The 21536-nt window shown below is 36.5% G+C and overlaps 2 protein-coding genes across 3 annotated transcripts; both read right to left on the reverse strand.

Annotated features, from left to right (window-relative positions):
• Positions 1-3257: 3257 nt before the first annotated feature.
• Positions 3258-4768, reverse strand: LOC133876466 (probable ribose-5-phosphate isomerase 2). Its single transcript, XM_062314747.1, has one exon. It carries the CDS (start codon positions 4387-4389, stop codon positions 3574-3576), a length of 816 nt encoding a protein of 271 aa, XP_062170731.1. The 5' UTR covers positions 4390-4768; the 3' UTR covers positions 3258-3573.
• Positions 4769-8736: 3968 nt separating this feature from the next.
• On the reverse strand, positions 8737-14623 carry LOC133876472 (protein PIN-LIKES 2). Of its 2 annotated transcripts, XM_062314764.1 has the most exons (3): positions 14465-14623; positions 12499-13933; positions 8737-9483 (listed from the first exon to the last, which is right to left on the reverse strand). In XM_062314764.1, exon 2 carries the CDS (start codon positions 13896-13898, stop codon positions 12543-12545), a length of 1356 nt encoding a protein of 451 aa, XP_062170748.1. In that variant the 5' UTR covers positions 13899-13933; positions 14465-14623; the 3' UTR covers positions 8737-9483; positions 12499-12542. The 2 variants fall into 2 exon arrangements, with proteins under 2 accessions (XP_062170748.1, XP_062170741.1); XM_062314757.1 differs by lacking the exon at positions 8737-9483 and having other exon boundaries at positions 12410-13933.
• Between the last annotated feature and the right edge of the window lie 6913 nt (positions 14624-21536).

A 21536-nucleotide genomic window follows, 5' to 3' on the forward strand; every position in this document is an offset into this window, starting at 1 on the left:
TAGATGACATGAAATATAGTAACCTTATCAATATGATGGAAGGATAAAGAACATATGAGAAGCTTGGTGAACCTTTTTGCAAAAAAACAAATTTGCGATAAAAAAGAGGACACTGACAAATATAAAAATAAAGCATGCAAGAAAGAAGTATGGTGTAATCTGGCAGAGAAGCTCTGTTTAGTCTAAAAGACTAGAAGAATAGAGGATAAAGGATCCTTGTCATATAATTTATGAATCTTAGTAGTGTAAACTCTTATGTAAGTCTCTTTTGTCTTTTAACTTGGCATTCATTTATAAATAATGGTTTTTGGTGCTTGTCAACCATACTTGAACCGCCTTTTGGGAGGTTCGGCCACCCCAACAAACACTCAAAGCTATCTTTTAAATTTTTTCTTTTCTTTTTATTGCATTGCTGTCATCATCTAGTCCATTCATTTAAAAAGAAGGGTAAAAAAAAAAAAAAAAAAAAAAAAAATCTACTGCACCAGTTGATATTGCATCAGATCCAAATCCACCATAGGCTGCCACTTGACTTGCAAGCATGCACAGCCAATACTGGAGGACTTGGCCCTTGCCACCCTCAATGCCCGCCCGCATACGCTTAGTCTTGCCAGCAAGTCCCTTCTGCTCCCGACTCTTACAACTCTTTACTGGCTTGCTTATAACCGTGCTCTTGTCAGGTTGCACAACATGATATCACACACTGCCTAAATCCGTAGTAGCCACAAGCTCTACTATGCCCCGCACATTGGCCTACTAATGCAAGACAATCACCACATCAGTGGTTAGAGACTTCAAGGTAATTCTCAAGTGTTGAACGAGTATCAGGATGAGGCTTTTGACTTCCAGAATGGAAATCTTTAAACCTAGTTAGTATTAGCCGCCTTAGATGCCTTAGATTTCACTGATGTTCTAATGAGATTGGATCAAGCTATGGTTTAATCAGACTTGAGAAAATAGCTACGATTCTCACTGTCTAGGATCCTCTTGTGCTATAACATTCCAGTTCTATATTGAGACGATGAGTAGCTAACATAGATTAAGTTGGTTTATAAAGATTGTCATGAGTGCTAAATTTCACATTTTCTAGTTATTATGTGAAACTGGACTTTACAAAAAAATTTAAGGAAGCTCCAAATTGACTAATCATTTTAAGATGATAGTGCAGATATGACTAGCGTTTTTTTTTTTTGAATTGTTACATGTGCGGTTCCAGCAAGCATATGCTACCTTCGTATGCCCAAATAGAGTAGTTATTTTGGTCACTCCCGCTATCCTTTTTTTTTTTTCATGAGAAGAAGAAATCGTCCAAATGTAATTTTATATATATAATACAAATGAAAATTCCTTCGTTGAGAGGTTGATTACCACCTTCAAACAAATTTCTTGGAAGCAAGTGCTATCATATTGTTGAACAACTGTTTGTTGCGTGCGAGGAGCTTGTCTGCCACAAAATTGGGTACTCGAAAAGTCTCAAAATACATTGCAATGATATAAAAAATAAAATCATGAAATATACAAAAGATGAGTGTTTTATCACCAATTACGTAAAATATAAGAACAGAACATACTCGTCTAGTGCACGGAAAAATTTGGACACTCTTTGACATGGGTTTGTTTCATCTCCATGGACGATGCAATTAATCATTCGCCACCCCTTTGTTCTCTCCTTCGACAACACCTACACGAAACAAAACCAAGCTTTCCAAAAGGCATCAAGAATAGAGCGAGATGACTCCAGTTAACAAGACAAACATATTGATTTCAATTTCTAACTACATTCTTGTTAACTAAGCAGTCTACACTCAAAGGATGCACACATCTCAGAATGTAATAGAATAGTGGCTCCTTCTGGTTGTCCATTTAACAGCTTAAACTACAGCTTCACCAATTGGCTGTGCAATCACCTTGCTTCCCAAGCGACAACCAGAAGCCTAGAATCTTTTCAAGATGGTTCAATGTTGATGCAGACTCGCATGCAAAATCCATAATCATGATGCCTGCGTCGCTTTTGAGTCAACATGTCACTCCTGCTCTTTTTGGGTTGGACCAAATCCCTCCAGGCATGCATTGAACTTATACAAACCCGTGGGAGAAAAGGTTCAGCTCCTTCATTTCAACTAGTTTCTCTTTAGGGAACACTGCGAATTGCTGTATGTTTTCTGATGAGGAGCAATCACTGCAAGAAAATCCTCATTGGCTGAGCATTCTATCAGTGCTCAGTTGACAAAGTAAGGCTCTCAGACTCAAACCTTGTGAACATTTCATATCTTATACTAATATGCACAGTGGTCTGATACTCAACATTATTAGCAGAACCAAGTAAATCAGACAGCTGCAGTCTTACAAACCAGAGTGTGTCCTAAAGCAAGGTTCTATGCTGTTATAAGCAAAAGTATACCCAGCATAGAAATAGATAAAATCAAATGACAAATCCTATGGAAATTTCACTCTCCATGACAATCTACAAATCAAGAGATATGAAATGGATAATCATCATCCCCTAAGGCACCTTACAGCATTCCTAGTGAGCTCTCCAAATTTTTTCTAAATTTTAGCTAAACAACCTACTTTTGTTATTTTATCTATCACTTTTAACAAACTTCATACACCAAACTCTCCAAATATTTTTTTATTTCAACTAAATATTAATTTTTTTTATTAGTTTTAAGCAACCATTCCAAACAAATGAGGAGAAAGGAAAAGTTCAACAATCAAGTTCGTTTCCTAAAAAAAGAACTTCAGTTTAACTTATAGTTTTTTTTTGAAATGGAGAGCTCACTAGGGATGCTCTAAAAGAGTTAACTGAAAAGTTAGACTAAAGCTTAGTGTACAGCAACTAGAGCAGTATGCCTCCCCCCACACCCAAAAAATATATATACAGATTCTTCTGTTTTTTTACCCTTGGTTAGAATGTACCCAGATTAAACAAGAATTACCAGTGAAACATACATCATGTCTTTCATGAAGTCAAGAGTTGCCCTAGCCAGATTTCAAATGAAACTCACGTTGATGATACCTAGGAAAGCGATTGTAAGTACTGAATAGGTGAACTCATGCATTAACGCCAATTCTGCTAAGCTCCAAATACAGAGAATGAAGACACCAGGCAGAACATGAATATCTGTTCACAATTGCTGAATTACAACTATGCAATACTACAACCATCCAAGAAGAACTAAAAGACTTACATTCAAAGCAGAAAAGGCTGCTGCATCAATTGAGAACTGTTTCAGTAAAACCAGTAACATCAAATATGACAATGACCAAAAATCATTTCATTTCATTTCTAAGAAGAGAGTTACATCAGACATTCGAAAGGCCTGTCATTCAGCTGTGGCCAAAACTCCAGAGCTCCTAATTCTTTCTTGCTATTCTTTTATCTCAAAACAATAACAAAACTTGAGGAGACCCTCCCCACCAATTCTATCAAATCAATGACTGCAGCAAGCAAAACCTTTTCTCCTATTAGAATAATCACCAATTAACCTTCTTTTCCCCAATTTCGCGACAAAACCAAAAATTCCAACACTCCAAGATATAAATTTGTTAGATAATAATCATAAAAATCAATTATAACTTATTCTTCACCGTGATACCGAGTTCCCCCGCCACAATCACCGTGGTCGCCATGTCAATAAACATGCCGTGCTCCACAACACCCGCGAGCCGCAAAATATCATCGCTCGCAGCCTTCAAATCCCCGATATCCTTCTTGAAGTACAAGTCCACAACGTAATTCCCGTTATCCGTCACAGAGGGTTCGCCGTTTTCACCGCAAGTCCTGAGCTTCGCAACGCAGCCCGAGTCTTCAAACAGGGCCTGCAGCCTCTGCGCCGTGAACTTCCAACAAAAGGGCACGATCTCGACCGGCATGGCGAGCCCACTACCACCCAGATACTTGACGAGCTTGGACTCGTCCACAATGACGACGAACTTCCGGCAAGAGCTTTCCACCATCTTCTCTCGCAGGAGCGACCCACCTCGGCCCTTGACGAGGTTGAGGAAGGGGTCGACCTCGTCGGCTCCATCGATAGCGAGGTCGACGACGGGGTGGGCGTCGAGATCGGAGAGAGGGATGCCGAGGGAGAGGGCCTGCTCGTGGGTCTTCTTGGAGGTTGGTATGCCGACAATGTTGTGGAGTTTGCCCTGGCGCAGAAGCTCGGCGATGCGGTCCACGGCGTGCTTGGCCGTGGAACCGGTTCCGAGGCCGAGCACCATGCCGGACTCGACGTACTCGACGGCCTTGTAGGCGGCGATCTTCTTGAGCTCGTCCTGGGTCAGAATGACCGGAGACAGAGAGGCAGGAGATGACGAGGCAGGCACCAGAATCCCCGTCTCCATGGGAGATTTCTCTGACCCAACAAAATGGGGATAAGGAATAGCCATTCCCTTGAATATCTTTACCCACAGAAAAACAAAAAAACAAAATCTGGGATTGGGATTTTAGGCTACTCAAGTCCAAACAAAGCTTTCATTTTTCTATTCTGTAAAGGAAACCCATGAACTTGATGGGTTGGAGATAGGCTCAATAGTCTATATGGAACAAATACAAAAAGCAAGATATGGGTTATCTTGGAATGTGTGGTGGCAAGAATGAGGACGAAGACGAAGTGAGAGAGAGAGAGAGAGAGAGAGAGAGAGAGAGATAGGGTTAGTGAGGAGGAGGCGCACACACCTAGGGCTTGTTTGGCTCTCTTTATAAAGCAAAAGGAGAGGTGGGGAAGATGGTGGAGAAAATCGAGGGAAAAGGGTTCTAATATATATTGCTCCCAAGCAAGGAAGGCAGCCAGAAAGAGCTGAAATCTGCCGTATTTCGCGCGGTGGAGGAAAGAGATTCCTCCAAGGAACACATCCCTGATGCCGTGGCCCGTGGGGTTGGCTTTCACATTTTTAAAAGATTTTCTTATTTTTAATTTTTATTATTATTATTATTATTATTATTATTATTATATGAATTAAAAACTTTATCTGCGTCATCTTTAGGTTCTATAGTTTATTTTTACTGAGTTGACATTTTCATAGTCTACCTTTCTTTTTTTTAATAGATAATACAGTTTAAGCATGGCAATTATAATCAGATATGTTAATAAAATTATCCCATAAATCTATAAATCATTAAAATAAACTAATCATTGGGAGCTTAAAAAACTCATAACATAGAGCAATGAAATAAACGATCGTCAGCAAAGATTCATCTATTATGCAGCCTACAACAATTAATAAAAATATAAGTAATTAAATATTTTCTTAAAAATGAAAAGAATAAAATAAAATAAAATTGTATTAAGACAAAAAAGTATAACAAACTGAATATATATATATATATATGACAAAAAACATAATATCCTCATTTATAGAAAGGAATTTGATTTAGTTATATCCGTAAATGAAAAAAGAAAAAAGAAAAAAAGAAGAAGAAAACAAGAAAGAATTAGCATTGGACTTTCTGACTAATTAAATAAGTAGTTTTTACGTGCACATATATACATATTTGAGATATGTTATTTGTATATGTTTTATATGTGCTTTATTTTATGATCTTAGGGCCCTCTGTGTCCTTGCAAATTGAATTCCACCATCCGAACCGCTTCGTTTTGGGACCTTCGGTTAACGCTAAGGTCAGATCTAAACGATCAAAGTTCATTTTTCTTGAAAAATTTGGCATAAAGGGCTTTTCCACTCATAACCCTTTTTTTAAAAAAAAAAAAATATACAAATGCCAAAATGTAGTGTATAATTTATGTGTATCTCTATATATTCACACAATATTAGCGGATATAAAATGATATTTTTACACACATTTGTAATGAGTGTGAGTCCACATACATGAATGTCATATTCTTTGTGAGTGCGTATACAAATAACACAACTCTTACACATAAATCTCACCTCTATTGAAAAAATATGTACAAAATATGTGTTCAATGAACATAACACAACTCTAAGCCGATCGGATACCATCTGCCTGGAAAAGCTCGATCCACTTGTTCAAGAGTTGCCAAATCAATTCGCAGAGAACAATCTCCCAAACGTGACAAAGGTGGGATCAGATTATCACGTGCAAAGCAACTTTTGGCTCAACTTGTTGATGGGCAATTTTGCCAGAAATACTCACTAAAAGGTTAATTAAAGAAGGTGAGAATTCTGTTCAATCATGATTCATCACGTACATATCTATTCCCATTTCCCACAAAAGTTTATTTCCAACCCTTCCTTTTCGTTCCGATTTGGTATCATTTTCCCTTTTCAGATTGTGTAATCTTTTAATTTTTTTTTATTTTTTTATTTTTTCTAGACGTTAAAAAAAAAAAAAAAAACTCTTAAAAAAGTAGTTTAATTCCATATATTTTTTTTAAAAAAAAAAAAATTAAGAGAAACTGTTAATAGTATTCTAACGGGTTTGCTTTTTGTTCACTTGATGCTGAGGTTGACATCAATCCCATGGCCATGGGTATCAACACCCATTCATCTGAGAATTATAATAATACGAAGAAACACTTCACTTTTTTAAATCTTAGAATATATGGAAAAATAAAATTAAATGGGTGGTCTATATTACTTAGGAACCCAGTGGGAAACAAGGCGTGGGGCTTGCTTTTATCACGATTCTCCGCATATTCCCAACCACTCGATTTTTCATTTATATATATATATATATATATATATATATATATATATAAATATTCTCTGTTAGCGTGGAATCTGGTTAGATTTCATATGGTCTTTAATATTAAAATATTTTAAGACTTTTTTCAGTACATATTTAAATATTACTTCAATTTCTTGGAAGGCACTATGCAGAGGCCATGTACTTGCCGTTTTGACAATGACTCACAACTCACAAGCAAACGTTCGTTTTGGAGTAAACAATCTATCGTCAACTTTTGTCCTCTTCAGCTTCTCAAGATTTTTCCACATTATCTTCTTGGGAACGTTCAATTCTCATGTTGTCTCTATTACCCACTTGTTGTCTCTACTTTCTATTTTTATTTTTACTTTTAGTAAATTTAATCTCTTTAAGAAGGGCTAGCAGTCAAAGTATCAGCAGTTAGGTTTATATTAGGTCGAGCGGTCATAATTGTATTGGGTCGACTAATCCGCCGATCTGTTAAGAGTTAATTGTGACACGATCCGTTTAGTTAAATAAGTCAGACCCTTCAATTTTGACACGACAAATTTAAGTTTAGTGGATGACGCGATACAACCACTTTAGCCCATTTGATAAATAAGTCGGGTTGGGTTGACTTGACCCACATAAGCCATTTAATAAACACACCACGTCGAATGGATTTAAACAAGATCGTGTAAAAAATTGTCAGGCATACTTTATTACAATAATATCCATGGCAACTAAGTTGAGCTACAAGAAATATAAGACCTTCAATCTGACCCGCGTAAACATGCAATAACACGGTTTTCATGTGCGCTTATCCAAACAAGAGTTGGCCTTGTCGGATTTGGTTTCTTCCGGTGGCGGGGGTAGTCAAAATGCATCTTAGAACAAGGAAATTTTTGGACAATGTTTGACCAGGAATTGCCCCCTTGGACCAACAACCTTGACCATATATGTTTGAAACGACACATGAAAACCAAATTCTCTGCCACGTCTGTGGACCAAACTCTTGACTCAAAGATGCTTTTTCTCGTGTCTCCCAAACCAATTCCCCATTCTCAATTACTGTCACAGTCCAAAAACAATGAAACCATTAGCTCCAGACCAGCTTATGAGGGAGTTGAGAAGGCTAAGACGTAGTTATAATAGCGGAGGAGACACCATCTGGAGTGGTGGGGCAGAGAACCATTAAAATCGAATATTTTTTAAATCTAGATCCGGATATAGAATTTTCGAAGAGCCAAAAGTGATGTGATGAAGGAGATATGTTGTGAGAGATCAAAAGGAACGGAAACGCATGAGGTACATGCGGAAGTGAAGGGGGCTAGTTGATGATTGAGCGGCAGCTGGCAATGGAGTAGTAAAAGGGGCGCGTGGTGGTGGAAGTTGTGGATTTTCAGTAGATCTAACCTCTAATAAGCCAAACAAAAGACTAGAAAAAACTAAATAAGAAAAAAATAATGAGGGAGTAACAAAGAGAAGATGGAGAAGAGAAAAACATGAGAGTTGTGGGGAGATCTTCCCTCCTCCCTGAACTGAGATCCAGGGGGAGGTTTTTTTTGCAGAGAACTTTTGAGAGAGAGAGAGAGAGAGAGAGAGATGCCCAATAGTTCGAGTTGAGATTTCTTAATCCAATTTCCTAGATTCTTTTACCTGAATTCTCACTACTGCCAACTCTCAGATTTCCATTTTTTGTTTCATGTAATATCCAAAAAGAACATACCAAGATTAGATAGAGTTATCACAGTTAACAGGGCATGTAGCCTCGACATCACATAGAAAACGGGAACAGTAATATTTCTGGATTTCAAATCCAATTTTCTAATATAAGGCCGTCTAATATGGTTTCTCAGTGCTGAATGGTTTACAGGCTAGCGGCTATCTCCTTCAGACCAACTTGGGCTTGTGTCTAACAGTCTTAAGGTAACTCCATTTTCAAAAAAACTCTATGTAGGAACTGGATCCTCTTATATATCTTAATTTTTCACACAAAATACAGTAAATTAATCTCATTTGATGGTTACCTGTAGATTAACTAAACTGGTTGACGATGAATATGCCTCTTCACCTGCAACACCTGCTATGAAACGGAAAACACAGAAACTGAACTCTATGGTACGTGTTACAAACAGGAAGATAGCTAGCAATCCGATGGAGCATGCCACTTTGTTTAATTTATACACATTGGACTTTAAGGCAAAAGATGTTCATACAAACCTCAAGCATTTATGAGCCGTTACAGCAGGCAATAGTATACAGGAAGAGGGTAGATAAATGATGTTAGAATAAGATGACACTTCCTACTGTGCACACAAACAAAGGTGTGAAGATGTACTTTCAAATTTCCATGAACACGCTCAGGAAAAAAAAATTGCTACTGAAAAGTAAATTCCGTTTAATGCCAAATCCACAATCTCAATCACTAGCAAAAGAAGCACCACCAAATAACCTTTCCATGATTACATAAATCACAGAATCATTTGTAACCTCAGCAAGTATACCTCATAAAATAAGTATAACATTAGGCACAATTACAACGGCGAAAAATTCTCCAAACAGTCTTCGACAAAACATGGTCAGACATCAAGTCTCAAGACAATGATCGCCATCCCTACAAAAAATAGCTGATAGGGATGCCATATGTCAGGGTTGAAGCCTGTGGTTGAGCAAACTTTATTCAGTGACTTGGGGTCATTTTCTTGACCAACATGGCTAGGCCATTTGCACTTGATGGATCAGGGAGGATACCTACCTCCTCCCACAAGATCAAAGATCAGAACAAACAGTGCAGGGCAGCCCGGAGGGGGCAAGACGTGCACAGTTAACATGAAGGCGGAGGGTGTTTGCTCTCAGAATGCCACTTTAACCTATGTTGGCACCAGTCAGAATGTCAGGTGCATGTATGTGTTTTGGAGTCATACAATTCCACAACCCCAGATTATGAGGCTCATACAAGAAGTATTCATTTAGTAGTATGGATAGTTTTACTTTAATACACATTACCCAGGCAACAACAGAAGAGAACAGCAGCACAAATGATTAAAATTATAATTTTGATTGGGACAATGAAGCTACATTAACGCCATAACTACTTTCCAGATTACCAAGTGATAATCAACATGAAATTATAATAACATATCAATGATACCAACAATGGATCTACAATTAATCAACACATGCTAACAAATAAACATGAGGTGGCGATCTTTTAGCACCCTGAAATATATTGTCCTCACATACCCTTCCTGAATTGCCAAGGTAAGACAAACATAGAAGTTTCCAAGGTCAAATGCAGGGCCGGCTCAAAATGGTCAAGCGCCAACGCCCCCCCTATTTTTTAAAGGCCCCCCAAAGAAAAAGGTTCTTTATATTTAATTTTCCCAAAAAAGAAAAAGAAGGTGAAAGGTAGTGAAAATGAAAGAAGGCAACGTGTGAATGAGAGGGTGAAAGGCCTTTAGGAAAAATAAAATGAGAGGAGACAACGTGACATGTCAAGAGGACTTAAGATAAAAAAGGTAAAAAAGAAAAAGAGAGAAGGTGACATGATATGTTTGAAACCCTAAAACATTCGAGACCAAAGCATATGCCAACGTGCTTTCTACTATAATCATAATATTATTGACAATTTTCATAACTGTTGTTTACAATTACTTATCAAAAAAAAAAATTCCATAACTGTTGCTTCTATAGAAAGAAGTTTTTCAAAACTAAATTGATAAAATCATGTTTAGACTATGTTCTAAGAAAGATTAAATTGATTAGTCATATTATCTATTAAGACTAGTATATTAAAAAACTTGAATACATGAATTTGATTAGTAATTTTGCATCTCAAAATGAGAAAATCATTATTTTTAAACAATTTTTTCATATTTTATATTTAATATATTATTATACTAGAATTAAAGAAGCCCCACTTTAAGTTTTTGCATTAGGCTTCAATTTATATTGAGCTGCCCTTGGTCAGATGAATAGACATCAAGTGCATTCAAAGTAGGTTATTATGTTCAAATCTTAGAAACAGAGCTAGGCAAAACCCGCCCGATGGTATTGAGCCGCATGGTCGGCTCCCGACAGACCTCAGCTCAGGGTCTGTAACGAGTTTTAGAATTTCGACTGGGTCAGGTCGGAATTTGGAATTCATTTTGCAAAAAAACTGAATTCCAACCCAACCCAATAATATAATAAAAAATTTGAAAGTTGTAATATATATATATATATATATATATAGAACCCTAACATATGACTTCCCTCTCTTTCATTTTTGCTGCTACACTGCACCAATCTCCTCTTTGAGGGCCTTTCCCTGCAATTTCTGCTCCGCCCAACTTCTCATTATTCTCTTCCACTGCACATTTCTCCGTCACCCTCAGCTTCAATGCCGACCAAGTAAACCGCCTCTGAGGCCTCTCCACCACTCTATCCCTGGCCTTACCATCGTCATTGATTGAATTCCCTTCATTCCTCTCATCTTTCATCAAATTCTCATTCATTTTATCAATTCCTGGCTTGCTCTTCTTCTCTTGATCCTCATTCAGCTCGCTTTCGTGGGTTAACGTGACTGCAGTCGAATCCTCCTTCTTTTCTTCCTTCACTGAATTCACGGCCAGTTCCACCACTCCGCTCCTCAATTCCTCGTCGGAAATTGGCAACAATGGATCGCCCTTGGACACCCTCTCACAGACCCTTGCTCCCCCCCTCTCCTTACTCTTCGCTCCTTTCCTTTTACCAATTTTCTTTCCCTTTTCTCTGTTTTTGGAAGCCAGATTCACTGCTTTCCTGTCACCGCCTCCAACCACATTCCTTTCACCATCCCTTTTGGCCTTTGCTCCACACCCCCCCAAACTGCCTTCCACCCTACATGCGACTCATGTGCCACACCTGCTGTGCATGAGCTCCATGCGTTGCCCCCCTCTTTTACTTCACGCGACAGATATAAGACTCTCCCTGCTTAAAGGTACCGGCAAAATCCAATGATAAACCCAAATACCAAGCCAACCCAAGATTTCCAATTGATAATAAAATTCGATGTCGTTTGGCTTGGCTCGGAATCTATTTTCCAACTCCGACCCTTAGGGGTCGGTAACCAGTCCTACTTAGAAAAGCAGTCCCATCACCTCATTTTTCTAATTGTGTTTCAAGCTTATTTTTGCCTACATGCTAAATTATCAAGTCTTAACCACATAAAACAATTTATAGAAATGGAATCAATCAAATAACTCATTTTAGTAACCTTGATCTCACTCTATGGAATAAGTCACAGTCTTGCTGAATTGTGCATTTAGTAACTTTGGTTGCAGCATTCATTGTCCATACAACCAAAAGCCATATTTTACTGGTTTTGGAAAGATTAATTGTCTAGGACTTCTCCACCAAATTTCCAAAAGACTAAAGATTTATATCAGCTTTAGATCACTTCGCATTGAACTTCTTCTATATTTCCCTTTCTCAGTATTTTAACAAACTGATCTCTAGGATTCATTTAGCCAATGTCAACTAGTTGGGAATGATTGCTTAATAATATTTCTTTTCTGAATGAGTCACTTTTCCAGGAGGAAAAAAAAACATATACTTCTGTAAATGATTTATTATAGTCAATGGCTTTACCAGAGAAAGCTTCCAGAGCTACACACAATGCCTAATAAAAAATAAGATGACTAACTTGGGTGCTAACAAAGCTTTACAGAACAAGAACTATATTAATCATTCTACAAAATCAACTTTCATAAAAGAACCATCATTGATTGGGGAGAAGCATCACTTACCCCCATCACCACTACGAAGCAGAGCACATAGAGGAAACAAACATGTAAATCTTATTTAAGTAATATACCATAATAGACAGAGTGAGAGCAGTAATCTGAGGGTATTTAAACACTAACCACTAATTGAAGGGTCCTTGAGGCAGTAAAGTATTAGCCAAACCTCAAACATATGGGATTATTTTGAAGTAGATATAAATATACACCGAAAGGGAGAAGAGGGCGAACACATGCTGCCAAAAGAGAAGTGCTGACGCCTCACTAACTGCATATCCCCTCAAGCTGGCAATTGCTCCCAATAAAATGGCACTTGGTGTTGTGTACTGCAACAAAAGTACAAATCTGTACATTGCATCACCGTGGACCAGAAAATCCAGTTTATCAGACAATGCTACTACACCAATTCCAAGCACGGGAAGCACCAAGAGCCTCGCTATGCTTATACCAACTGTAGTTCGAAGCCCAAGTTTAGAGTCATTTGGCCCCTCAGCAAGCATACCCCCAAGAATAAGCATCACAGAAGGCACCATTGCACCACCTAAAATCTCTAAACTGTCTGTAACAAAAGATAGTGGAGCATCATATCCAAAGAGAAAAGCTTTCAATTGAGGCACTGTCCCAATAATGATAGCTAACAAAGAAGCAATAGTTGGAGGTTGAAGAATGTGCTGTATTGGAGTTTGTTCGGCAGCAATTCTGATCCTCCTGACGACTTTAGGCTCAGCCAAACATCTAATGGACCTGGGACTGTTCGCACTGCCTTCTCCTGAAACCTCAACGTCAGGAAAAGATGACTGAGAAACATTTGATATGCTTTGGAAAATTCTAGCAATAAAGGGTGTCTTGGAATGTTCAGTTTCTTTATCTTCAATACCCGGCCATTCAGCTTCTACAAGGAGTGGCCTACTGACATCATTAACTGCTTCTTGTTCTTCAATCTCACCCCCTTCTTCAACAATCTCATAATATTCCAATGGAGGCTCCATCATGTGATACACGAGGGTATAAACAAGAATCACAGAAACCCATGAAGAAAAAGAGACATAAGCCACCCCTCTCGAATGACAATGGGATCCAAATGGGTTATCTGCGGTATGACAGACTGATCCAACAATGGCAAGAGGGAGATTTCCAGTATTACCAAATGCAGTCATGATAATGGTGAATCTTTTAAACTGTGGAGGCGGGCGGCAAATAACCACGACCAAGTACCCAAGGAAGCAACCAATAGCTGTACTGACTAATACATTAACCGGTATAAACCACCAATCAGCAAAGTTCTCAAGTGTAATGCTTTCACCGAGTTCGGTAAAGATTAGGCAGGGCAAGAACAAAGCAAAAACAAGCTTGCTGAGGAGCCTAAATGTCGCTCTAGGAATTATTTGAGTTTTTGGGAGTGCAAGAACCAGACCTATAACCGTGAGGGAAAGGAGCTTCATCAAAGGGATTATTGCACTTAGCAAATCTTCACCAGTAGACTTCATATTGTCTTGATAGATCACCTTTAAGTAACGCAACATGTTTCCTTTTTGTGCTAAAAAACCAGCAATTCGTTCTGCAATAAATCAAACAACAAATTCACAAAACTTGAATGAAATCAGTAGTAGTTTCGGTTCGTATAACACCAAAATCCAAAAACAGATTAACGTAAACGCCACAAAATTTTGGAATGCCCCAACATGAATTTAACATATTATTAATAAGAAATGTAAACAAAATCAGTGACAATACCACGCGGATCACATAGATTACCACAAACCACAACCTGATGGATAAAAATACAAATTTGAATTTGACAAATTATCAAAAATTGCAGATTGATCAGTAAAAACATGATTGACAAAATCATCACAAAGCACCCCAAATCAAAGCAATACACCATGGGTTTTCACAAAGCCCAGTCAAATTTAGTGAAGACGCAAGTTGGATTTTCTCCAGATCAACAAAGAAAAGAAAAGAAAAGGGTATCGCAGAATTTTCCTTTGCTCTTACAAAATCAACGAGAATAATGGGGTTTTTCAAGCATTCCACAGTAACATCATACCCAATTTGCAGAAGTTAAAAGAGACAAAGAATCAGAACTTACAGATCATAAAAGCGTAAAACTTCTAGAGCCCTAAAGATTCTGGATGAGGCTTTGAGTTGCAGAGATAAGATTAACGGGGTTTGGATAACAACCTTTATCCCCAGGGGCCAGGCATATGGTAGAGTGCAGTAGTCCCCTAATTACCACGTTGATACGACGGCATTAACACCTAAATCCCACGAGGTTAAAAAATAATAATAATAATAAATCAAGCCACACGAAAACTCATGCATATATACCCAACGATTAAAATTTATTTCTAGAATAATTTAGATAAACTAAACTAATTCCATTATTTTAAATTGGTTGAAATTTAGAGTAAATTGGTTCTATAGTTTGTCCAAGACCACCTAGATGATCATCGTCCATGGTGTTTCTTCTGAGCAAAACGGTAAAAAATTTGGCTTCCTCTTCATAAATGCAATGCCCCAATCCCTTCTTACATGCAAGGCAGATTTGAGTTTTGTCTTATAAAAAAAATTGGCAGAGTTGAGTTTGTTATCATTTATAGTTGGATAGGTCCCGGACTCGAGTTCGGTTCGTTTAATAAATGAACTAAGCTTGAACATAAATTTAAGTTCAATTATTAAACACGTTAAATTCGTATAAACTTGACTTGTATAAACTCGTATAAATTCATATTAACTTTATTTTTACAATATTATTTAACTTTATAATGCGAACATCTTAAGTATGTAAAAAATATAAAATGAATTATCTTCATAATGTAATAAATATAACTTGAATTGTTATAATTGTAAGTCTTGATATAAATATATGTGTGTGTTTATATATATATATAAAACATATATATATAAACTCAAGATTGTTTGAGATTCGAATTAATTTATCTAATTAACTCAAATGTTAAAATCTTAACCATAACTAATTAACTAATGATTGGTATGAATTTAAAAAAAAAAAAAAAAAAGAAGAAAAGGTTAATTGAGCTGCTCGTGAACAACTAGAGTTCGTTTGAAAATAAATAAACTAATTTAAACAAATTATTTAACTTAATGATAACTTCGAGTCCAAGTCGTGTTCAAAATAAAATTACACAAAAATAATGCCTTATCAGTGGGAGTTTGGGTTTGAGATTTGTCGCATTCTATGTGAGCCCCAATTTGTGGCATAACCAAAAGAGCCCCCATAGCCTAAGATCATAGGGCTTGTTTGTTAAGATACAATCCAGTACAGTGTAGTGCGTCCGGGTCCCACTCCACAGTATAATTCAACCTTTCAGTTCAACATTTACTTCCATCACATGATGCTCCTTCTTTTAAGGTGTTCTTGCAACGGTCAAATAAGTTGATTCCCATTTCGCCCCTCAAGTCAAAAAGCGCACCTCTTCTTCTTCTCTTGTCTGCTGTCTTCTTCAACTTTCTTCTGCACCTCTTCTTCTTCTCTTGTCTACTATCTTTTTCAACTTTCTTCTGCACCTCTTCTTCTTCTTTTGTCTGCTATCTTCTTCAACTTTCTTCTGTAAACACAAGTCTCCTCAGCCTAACTGTTAGAAATCTTGCACGTGTAAACTGAAGACCTCCTTCTTCCATTACCAAGTTTTCCTCTTACATACTCAGAAATCTAAGGGATACGGATTCGTAAGTATTCACGCGTTTCCCCCGTATTAATTCTATTCTCCTTCGTGGGCCAAATAATTTTGTACGCATGTGTTTAAATTTTTATCATATTCTCCCTCTACCTGACATTTCGGGCCCCGGAATTGGCGAGGAGGGCTTGCCCTGAACCAAACCTGGTGATCGACGGGCGGAGAGCCAATTTTAATATCGCTTCGTTTGGACAACCTCCGCTGTCGCCCCCCGAGGTTCTAATTTTTTTTTCTTTTAAATTAATTTCTTTTAGTACATTAATACTATATATTCATATACATATAGAGCTACGTACATATATAACACTTTGGATGTATTTGTTTGAAATACAGAAAGAACTCAAGGTGGTACTTCTTACCAAGGAGGTGCACCGTCGTCCTATAGTGGAGTCGTGGCACCCTCACGTGCTCCCCCACCTTTGTAGAATTCCTCATCAGGTAAATTTCACACTTTCAAACATTTTATTTTAATTTTTTTTTTTAAATGGGAGGTTATATGTAGAAGAGGTGTGTTTTTTGACTTGAAGGGCAAAATGGGAATCAACTTACTTGACCGTTGCAGGAACACCTTAAAAGAAGGAGCATCACGTGATGGAAGTAAATGTTGAACTGAAAGACCGAATTACACTGTGGAGTGGGACCCGGACGCACTACACTGTACTGGATTGTATCTTAACAAACAAGCCCATAGACTTTGTCCAGCCCAGCTAAAAGAAGCAGTGACACCATGCCTATATTTGGGGTTTTATCCTCCAAATTTGGGATGGGGGCCTGTATTTATTAGGGTATAAATACCAAATATGTGTAGATGGTTTTGCTAAAAAATGAGACATTTTGGCGGGGTGGGGAAAACACCCAGAAGGGTGTGTTCCCATTTCCCTGTGAAAAATGGTGGCCCAAAAGGAATTGGGTTCAATTATAGATTTTGGTCCACTGAGAGTGGTAAGGCGGTCTTCATTGTTACCATTTGTTTTAGCCCTTTATGTGCAGTCTTCCACGGGCTTTTGAGCCATTATCTGGCGGCCAAGATTAGACCCTTTTTTTTAAAAATAATAATAATAATAATAATAATTAATTAATTTTTCTTTTATGAATAATATTTGATTAGACTTTTTCCGAGTATATCAAGCATATGCTCTAAAATAAATTTTTTTGTATATTTAGCTAATACGAGGTAAAAATTCCGTTTAGTAGCTTGTTTTTATTTTTTTATTTAAACCTTCATATTTTTTTTTTTAATAACTACTTTTAAACAAGCACTATAGCTTATATATTATTGTTTTAATAGTCTCTCTTCTCTCTCTCTTTTTACCACAATCATTTTTCTCTCTCCTCTTTTGATGGTTTAAGAAAACAATTAAAAAAAAAAAAAAACTGAGAAAATAGAGAATGAAATGCAAAATCTGTTAGAGTTCGCATTGAAAATGTAATAGGTAAAATAGAAAATTGTGTTTTTTTTTTTTTTTTTAGGTAAAAAACATAATATTGCTAGAAATGCTCTAAGTGAACAAGCTATTTTTTAGCTTGACTAGAAAACCTACTTTTTTCAAGTGAACTAGTTATTCTTGCACACACGTTATACACAAAGTCCTACGTGACACTTTGTTTTAATTTTATTTTTTTTTAAAAGAAATCTTGCCACATAAGACTTTAGGTACAAAGTATGTGCAAGAATTATTTTTCTAACACAACACTCACATGCATTAACCAAAGTTTCGAAACAATATAAAAAATAATAAAAACAAGCATCAACATCTATTCATACAAAAAAATAAGTAGTTCAGATTTCTAGGAGATACATCTCCAAAAATTTCAATACAAGTTGCTAGACTCAAAATGATCAAAATCATTCGATGATTACATGTCTTATGCTATGGGTGGGTGTGCGGATGCAGATGCAGTTATTTGTAATATCTGTAACTACGTTCGCAAAAATACGGATATAACTTTTAAATATCCACACTAACGACATATTTTTACTATCCGCATCCGCGCAATTATTGTTGTTATTAAATGCAATTATTATTCGATATCCACATATTAGGTAATGACCCTTCTATGGGTCTTTATTATGATATATTTTTAAACTATTTTGAAAATAATTTAAGTTGGTTTCTAGTGTTTTGGGCTTGTTTTTATTATTATTATTTTTTTAAGTCTTAATCTTTTGAAAAAATATTGATTTCACATTACTTTTGCCTTTTTGTCTAAGTGTTACACCAGAAAACAATACAACCAACCAAATCAATGTAAACATAATTTATACCCAATCCAAAACAACACCATTTTGGTATTAAACACCAGAACGACATTTTTTTTTTGGCTAATTTATTAAATATAATATATAAAATTTATATTTTATATAAAATAGTATGTGGATGCGGTTAATAAACCGCTATCTGCATTTACGGATAATATTTTTTAATAATTGCATCAGCATATGTGGATAGCGGATGATGAATAACGAATAGGCGCGGATAGCGTATGCGAACTGTAACACCCTTGCCCCAAATTGGGAAAGAGATGAATAGCTCACATAGAGTAAGTGGTTTATAAAGATACTTATGGGTGCTAAATCTCATATTGTGTAATTACTATGTGAAACTTGGCTTTATAAAAGATTTTAAGAAAACTTCAAATTGACTAGCCTAGGGACACTCCAAATTGACTAGCCTAGGAACACTCCAAATTAACTAATTCTTTTAGAGTAATAACGCAGATGTAACTAGCGCTTTTTCTTAAGTCATTACACAAGAGGTTATTAACTGCCTACATGCATACCCCCTACCTTATGCCATTGATCAATACAAGTTGCTCTCTGCTCGGTCTCTAGGCCACAACTAGTTGCCACCCAGCAGATTTCGACTCTTAAAACCCGAAGAGATACAAGGACATGCACCAGCACCATAAAACTATATGGATGTAGAAACAAATCAGAAGAAATTACTGAAGTGGAAACTGTATTGCGTTCTTATACATGTTTACTGCAGCCTAGCTAATGGAGTACCATTTTCATCACATCAATCCCTTCATTTTTGAAAGCAGCTTCCAGAATCTAATTGCATATTTGCATGTGCTGCTCTTATTTTCCTTCCTTTAGAACTATGGCCCGTTTAATAACTCCTCTTCCCTCTCCCTCTCCCTCTCCCTCTCCTTTTCTTATGAAATAATAAAAAATTGTTGGTATAATATAAAAAAGTAAAAATTGTAAGGAATGTTTTGAAGAAGGTGAAAATAGAAGGAAAAAGGAACACATCCATGAAGCAAGTGCTGCATCTGACATGTATTCAGGACAAGTAAGATTCCTTTCATGATTCACTCATTCCAGTTAATTCATGCGTTGGAGATATTTCAAAAAGTGTAAACTGGTACTCCCTGCTCTAAAGTGGACCAAAATAGAAAAGCAGAAAATACAAAAATGAGTGAAAAGACAAGACATAGTACTTGGGTTTCTGAGTAAGATTCCCTGGCCTGGTTCTTAGTTCAACAGTACGAGAGTCGGGGACGGAGGGAGGGGGGCCATGGCCTACCTCATAAGAAGAAGAAAAACAAAATTTCAGATAATTTATTTATTTATTTTTGGGTCTATTAACTCTTAGCAAGATTTTATTTATTTTTTTTTTTTGTCCGTTGGCCCATTTTTTTTTAATCATTTTTTTAATTGGTTTCATTTCATTTGAAACGATAACTTTATTATTAAAACTTTTTTCTTTAATATTTTACGGGTAGCAACGGATATATCCAAAAATGGTAATAATAAAAATTAACTTTATAAAGTTGCATAGGTTTTATTCAAAGTAAATGAATGAGGTTTAGTAAAGAAAAAAGATAGATGTGGACTCGAGAAGTCTGGCTCCATCTCTGACGAGAGTACTTTAAGTGAGAGTGGCCACACCTGAACCATGGTTACAAGAAATAAGAATTTTAAGACGATAAATTAGATTTAATATTATTAATATAGAAGTAGAAGAGGCTAATAACATTCAGATTCTTTTTTTTTTTTTTTTTTTTATAAATATAATCTTGTATACTGTTAGAGTATATCAAAAGATTAAGAATTCAAAATTCAACTGAAGACTATTACCTAACTACAGTTAAAGATCACCTAATCAACTATGACAATAGTTACAATTGAAATTTATTACTTAGTCACAATTATCTAGTTATATAGTTGAAGTCGATTTGTATTATCTAATTCTCTTATAAATAAGCGCTTGTTATATTATAAATATCACTCGAAGAAATAAGAGTAAATGTAATTTTTTAAGTTCTATCCTTGAGATATTTCGTATTATATTATCTTTCATATATAATTAAATAAATCTTTAAAAAAAAAAAAGAAGACGTTATTACGTGGATGTCATGTGGTGGACCGAACCACATCATTCGTTCTCATGGTCACACAGTGAGGGTGGCAGCTGGCCGGTACAACAAGTCGTCCATGTACCATAGCTTCAATACTTCCAATGAACGAGGCTCAGGCTTCAGCAACCTGCCAAAAGTACCCATCTTTGCCGAGGGCTTCGACAATGTGTCCTACTTAAATTCAGAATGGTTGGAAAGGAACTATCTTGGTTGGGATCCAAATCCATTTACAGCGGCAACCACGTAAAATAACTGGTTTGCGATGGGGAATCCAACCTAATCTGGGAACCATGTCAGTCTGCTCCAAATGGAAAATAGTTGGGAAGGAACCATATGCTTCACAACTCTCATAGCATCCGGTACATGATCATCATGCATCTTAGCGCTGTTACACAGAAGACGGGAAAGTCCCCCCGGCCAACACCCTTTTCTTCATTAAAAAAAATAGATTTTATTGAAAAAGTGTTTTTTAATATCACATCAAAAAATGCTTTTTCATTAAAACTCATTTCTTTTAATGAAAAGAAAGTACTTCCTTCGTATGTCTTCCATCAATCTACATGAGCTGCCGTATATTGTGCATTCACGCTTTGTTTGTCTCCAAGTAGCAAAATACTGGTGACTACTTTATGCATGTGAGTCTCATTGTATATTGGTCTCCCCAATATATCTTATGTTATATAAGAGTTGTGTATTTAATTAAGTTATGCAACAATCATTTTCCGACTACATTTAGTTTAATTATGGTTACCCTCTATGCTAAGAGAGTAAGAGGGGTTCGCTGGGATCACTAGGTAGGCATGTTTTCTTCTTCCTCCTTATTTTTCTCTCTATTTTGGTTTTTGGTAAAAAAAAAAATAGGTTGGCATTTTTTTTTTGAAATCAAGAAAAAGCGGCAAATAGTAATAGGAAAAAGATTTAGGGTCCGTTTGGGTTTGCGATTTCAAAAAGTGCGATTTAAAATAACGATTTTAAAATGTGCGATTTGAAAAAAGTGATTTTTAAAAACGCAGTTAAGCGTTGGGCAAAATCACAGTTTAACCTTTAAAATCGCGAATTTACCTTTTAAAATTCTGCGTTTTCAAAAAGCACCATCTT

The sequence above is a fragment of the Alnus glutinosa genome, chromosome 1 (assembly GCF_958979055.1).
Source record: "Alnus glutinosa chromosome 1, dhAlnGlut1.1, whole genome shotgun sequence".
Classification (NCBI taxonomy): Eukaryota; Viridiplantae; Streptophyta; class Magnoliopsida; order Fagales; family Betulaceae; genus Alnus; species Alnus glutinosa.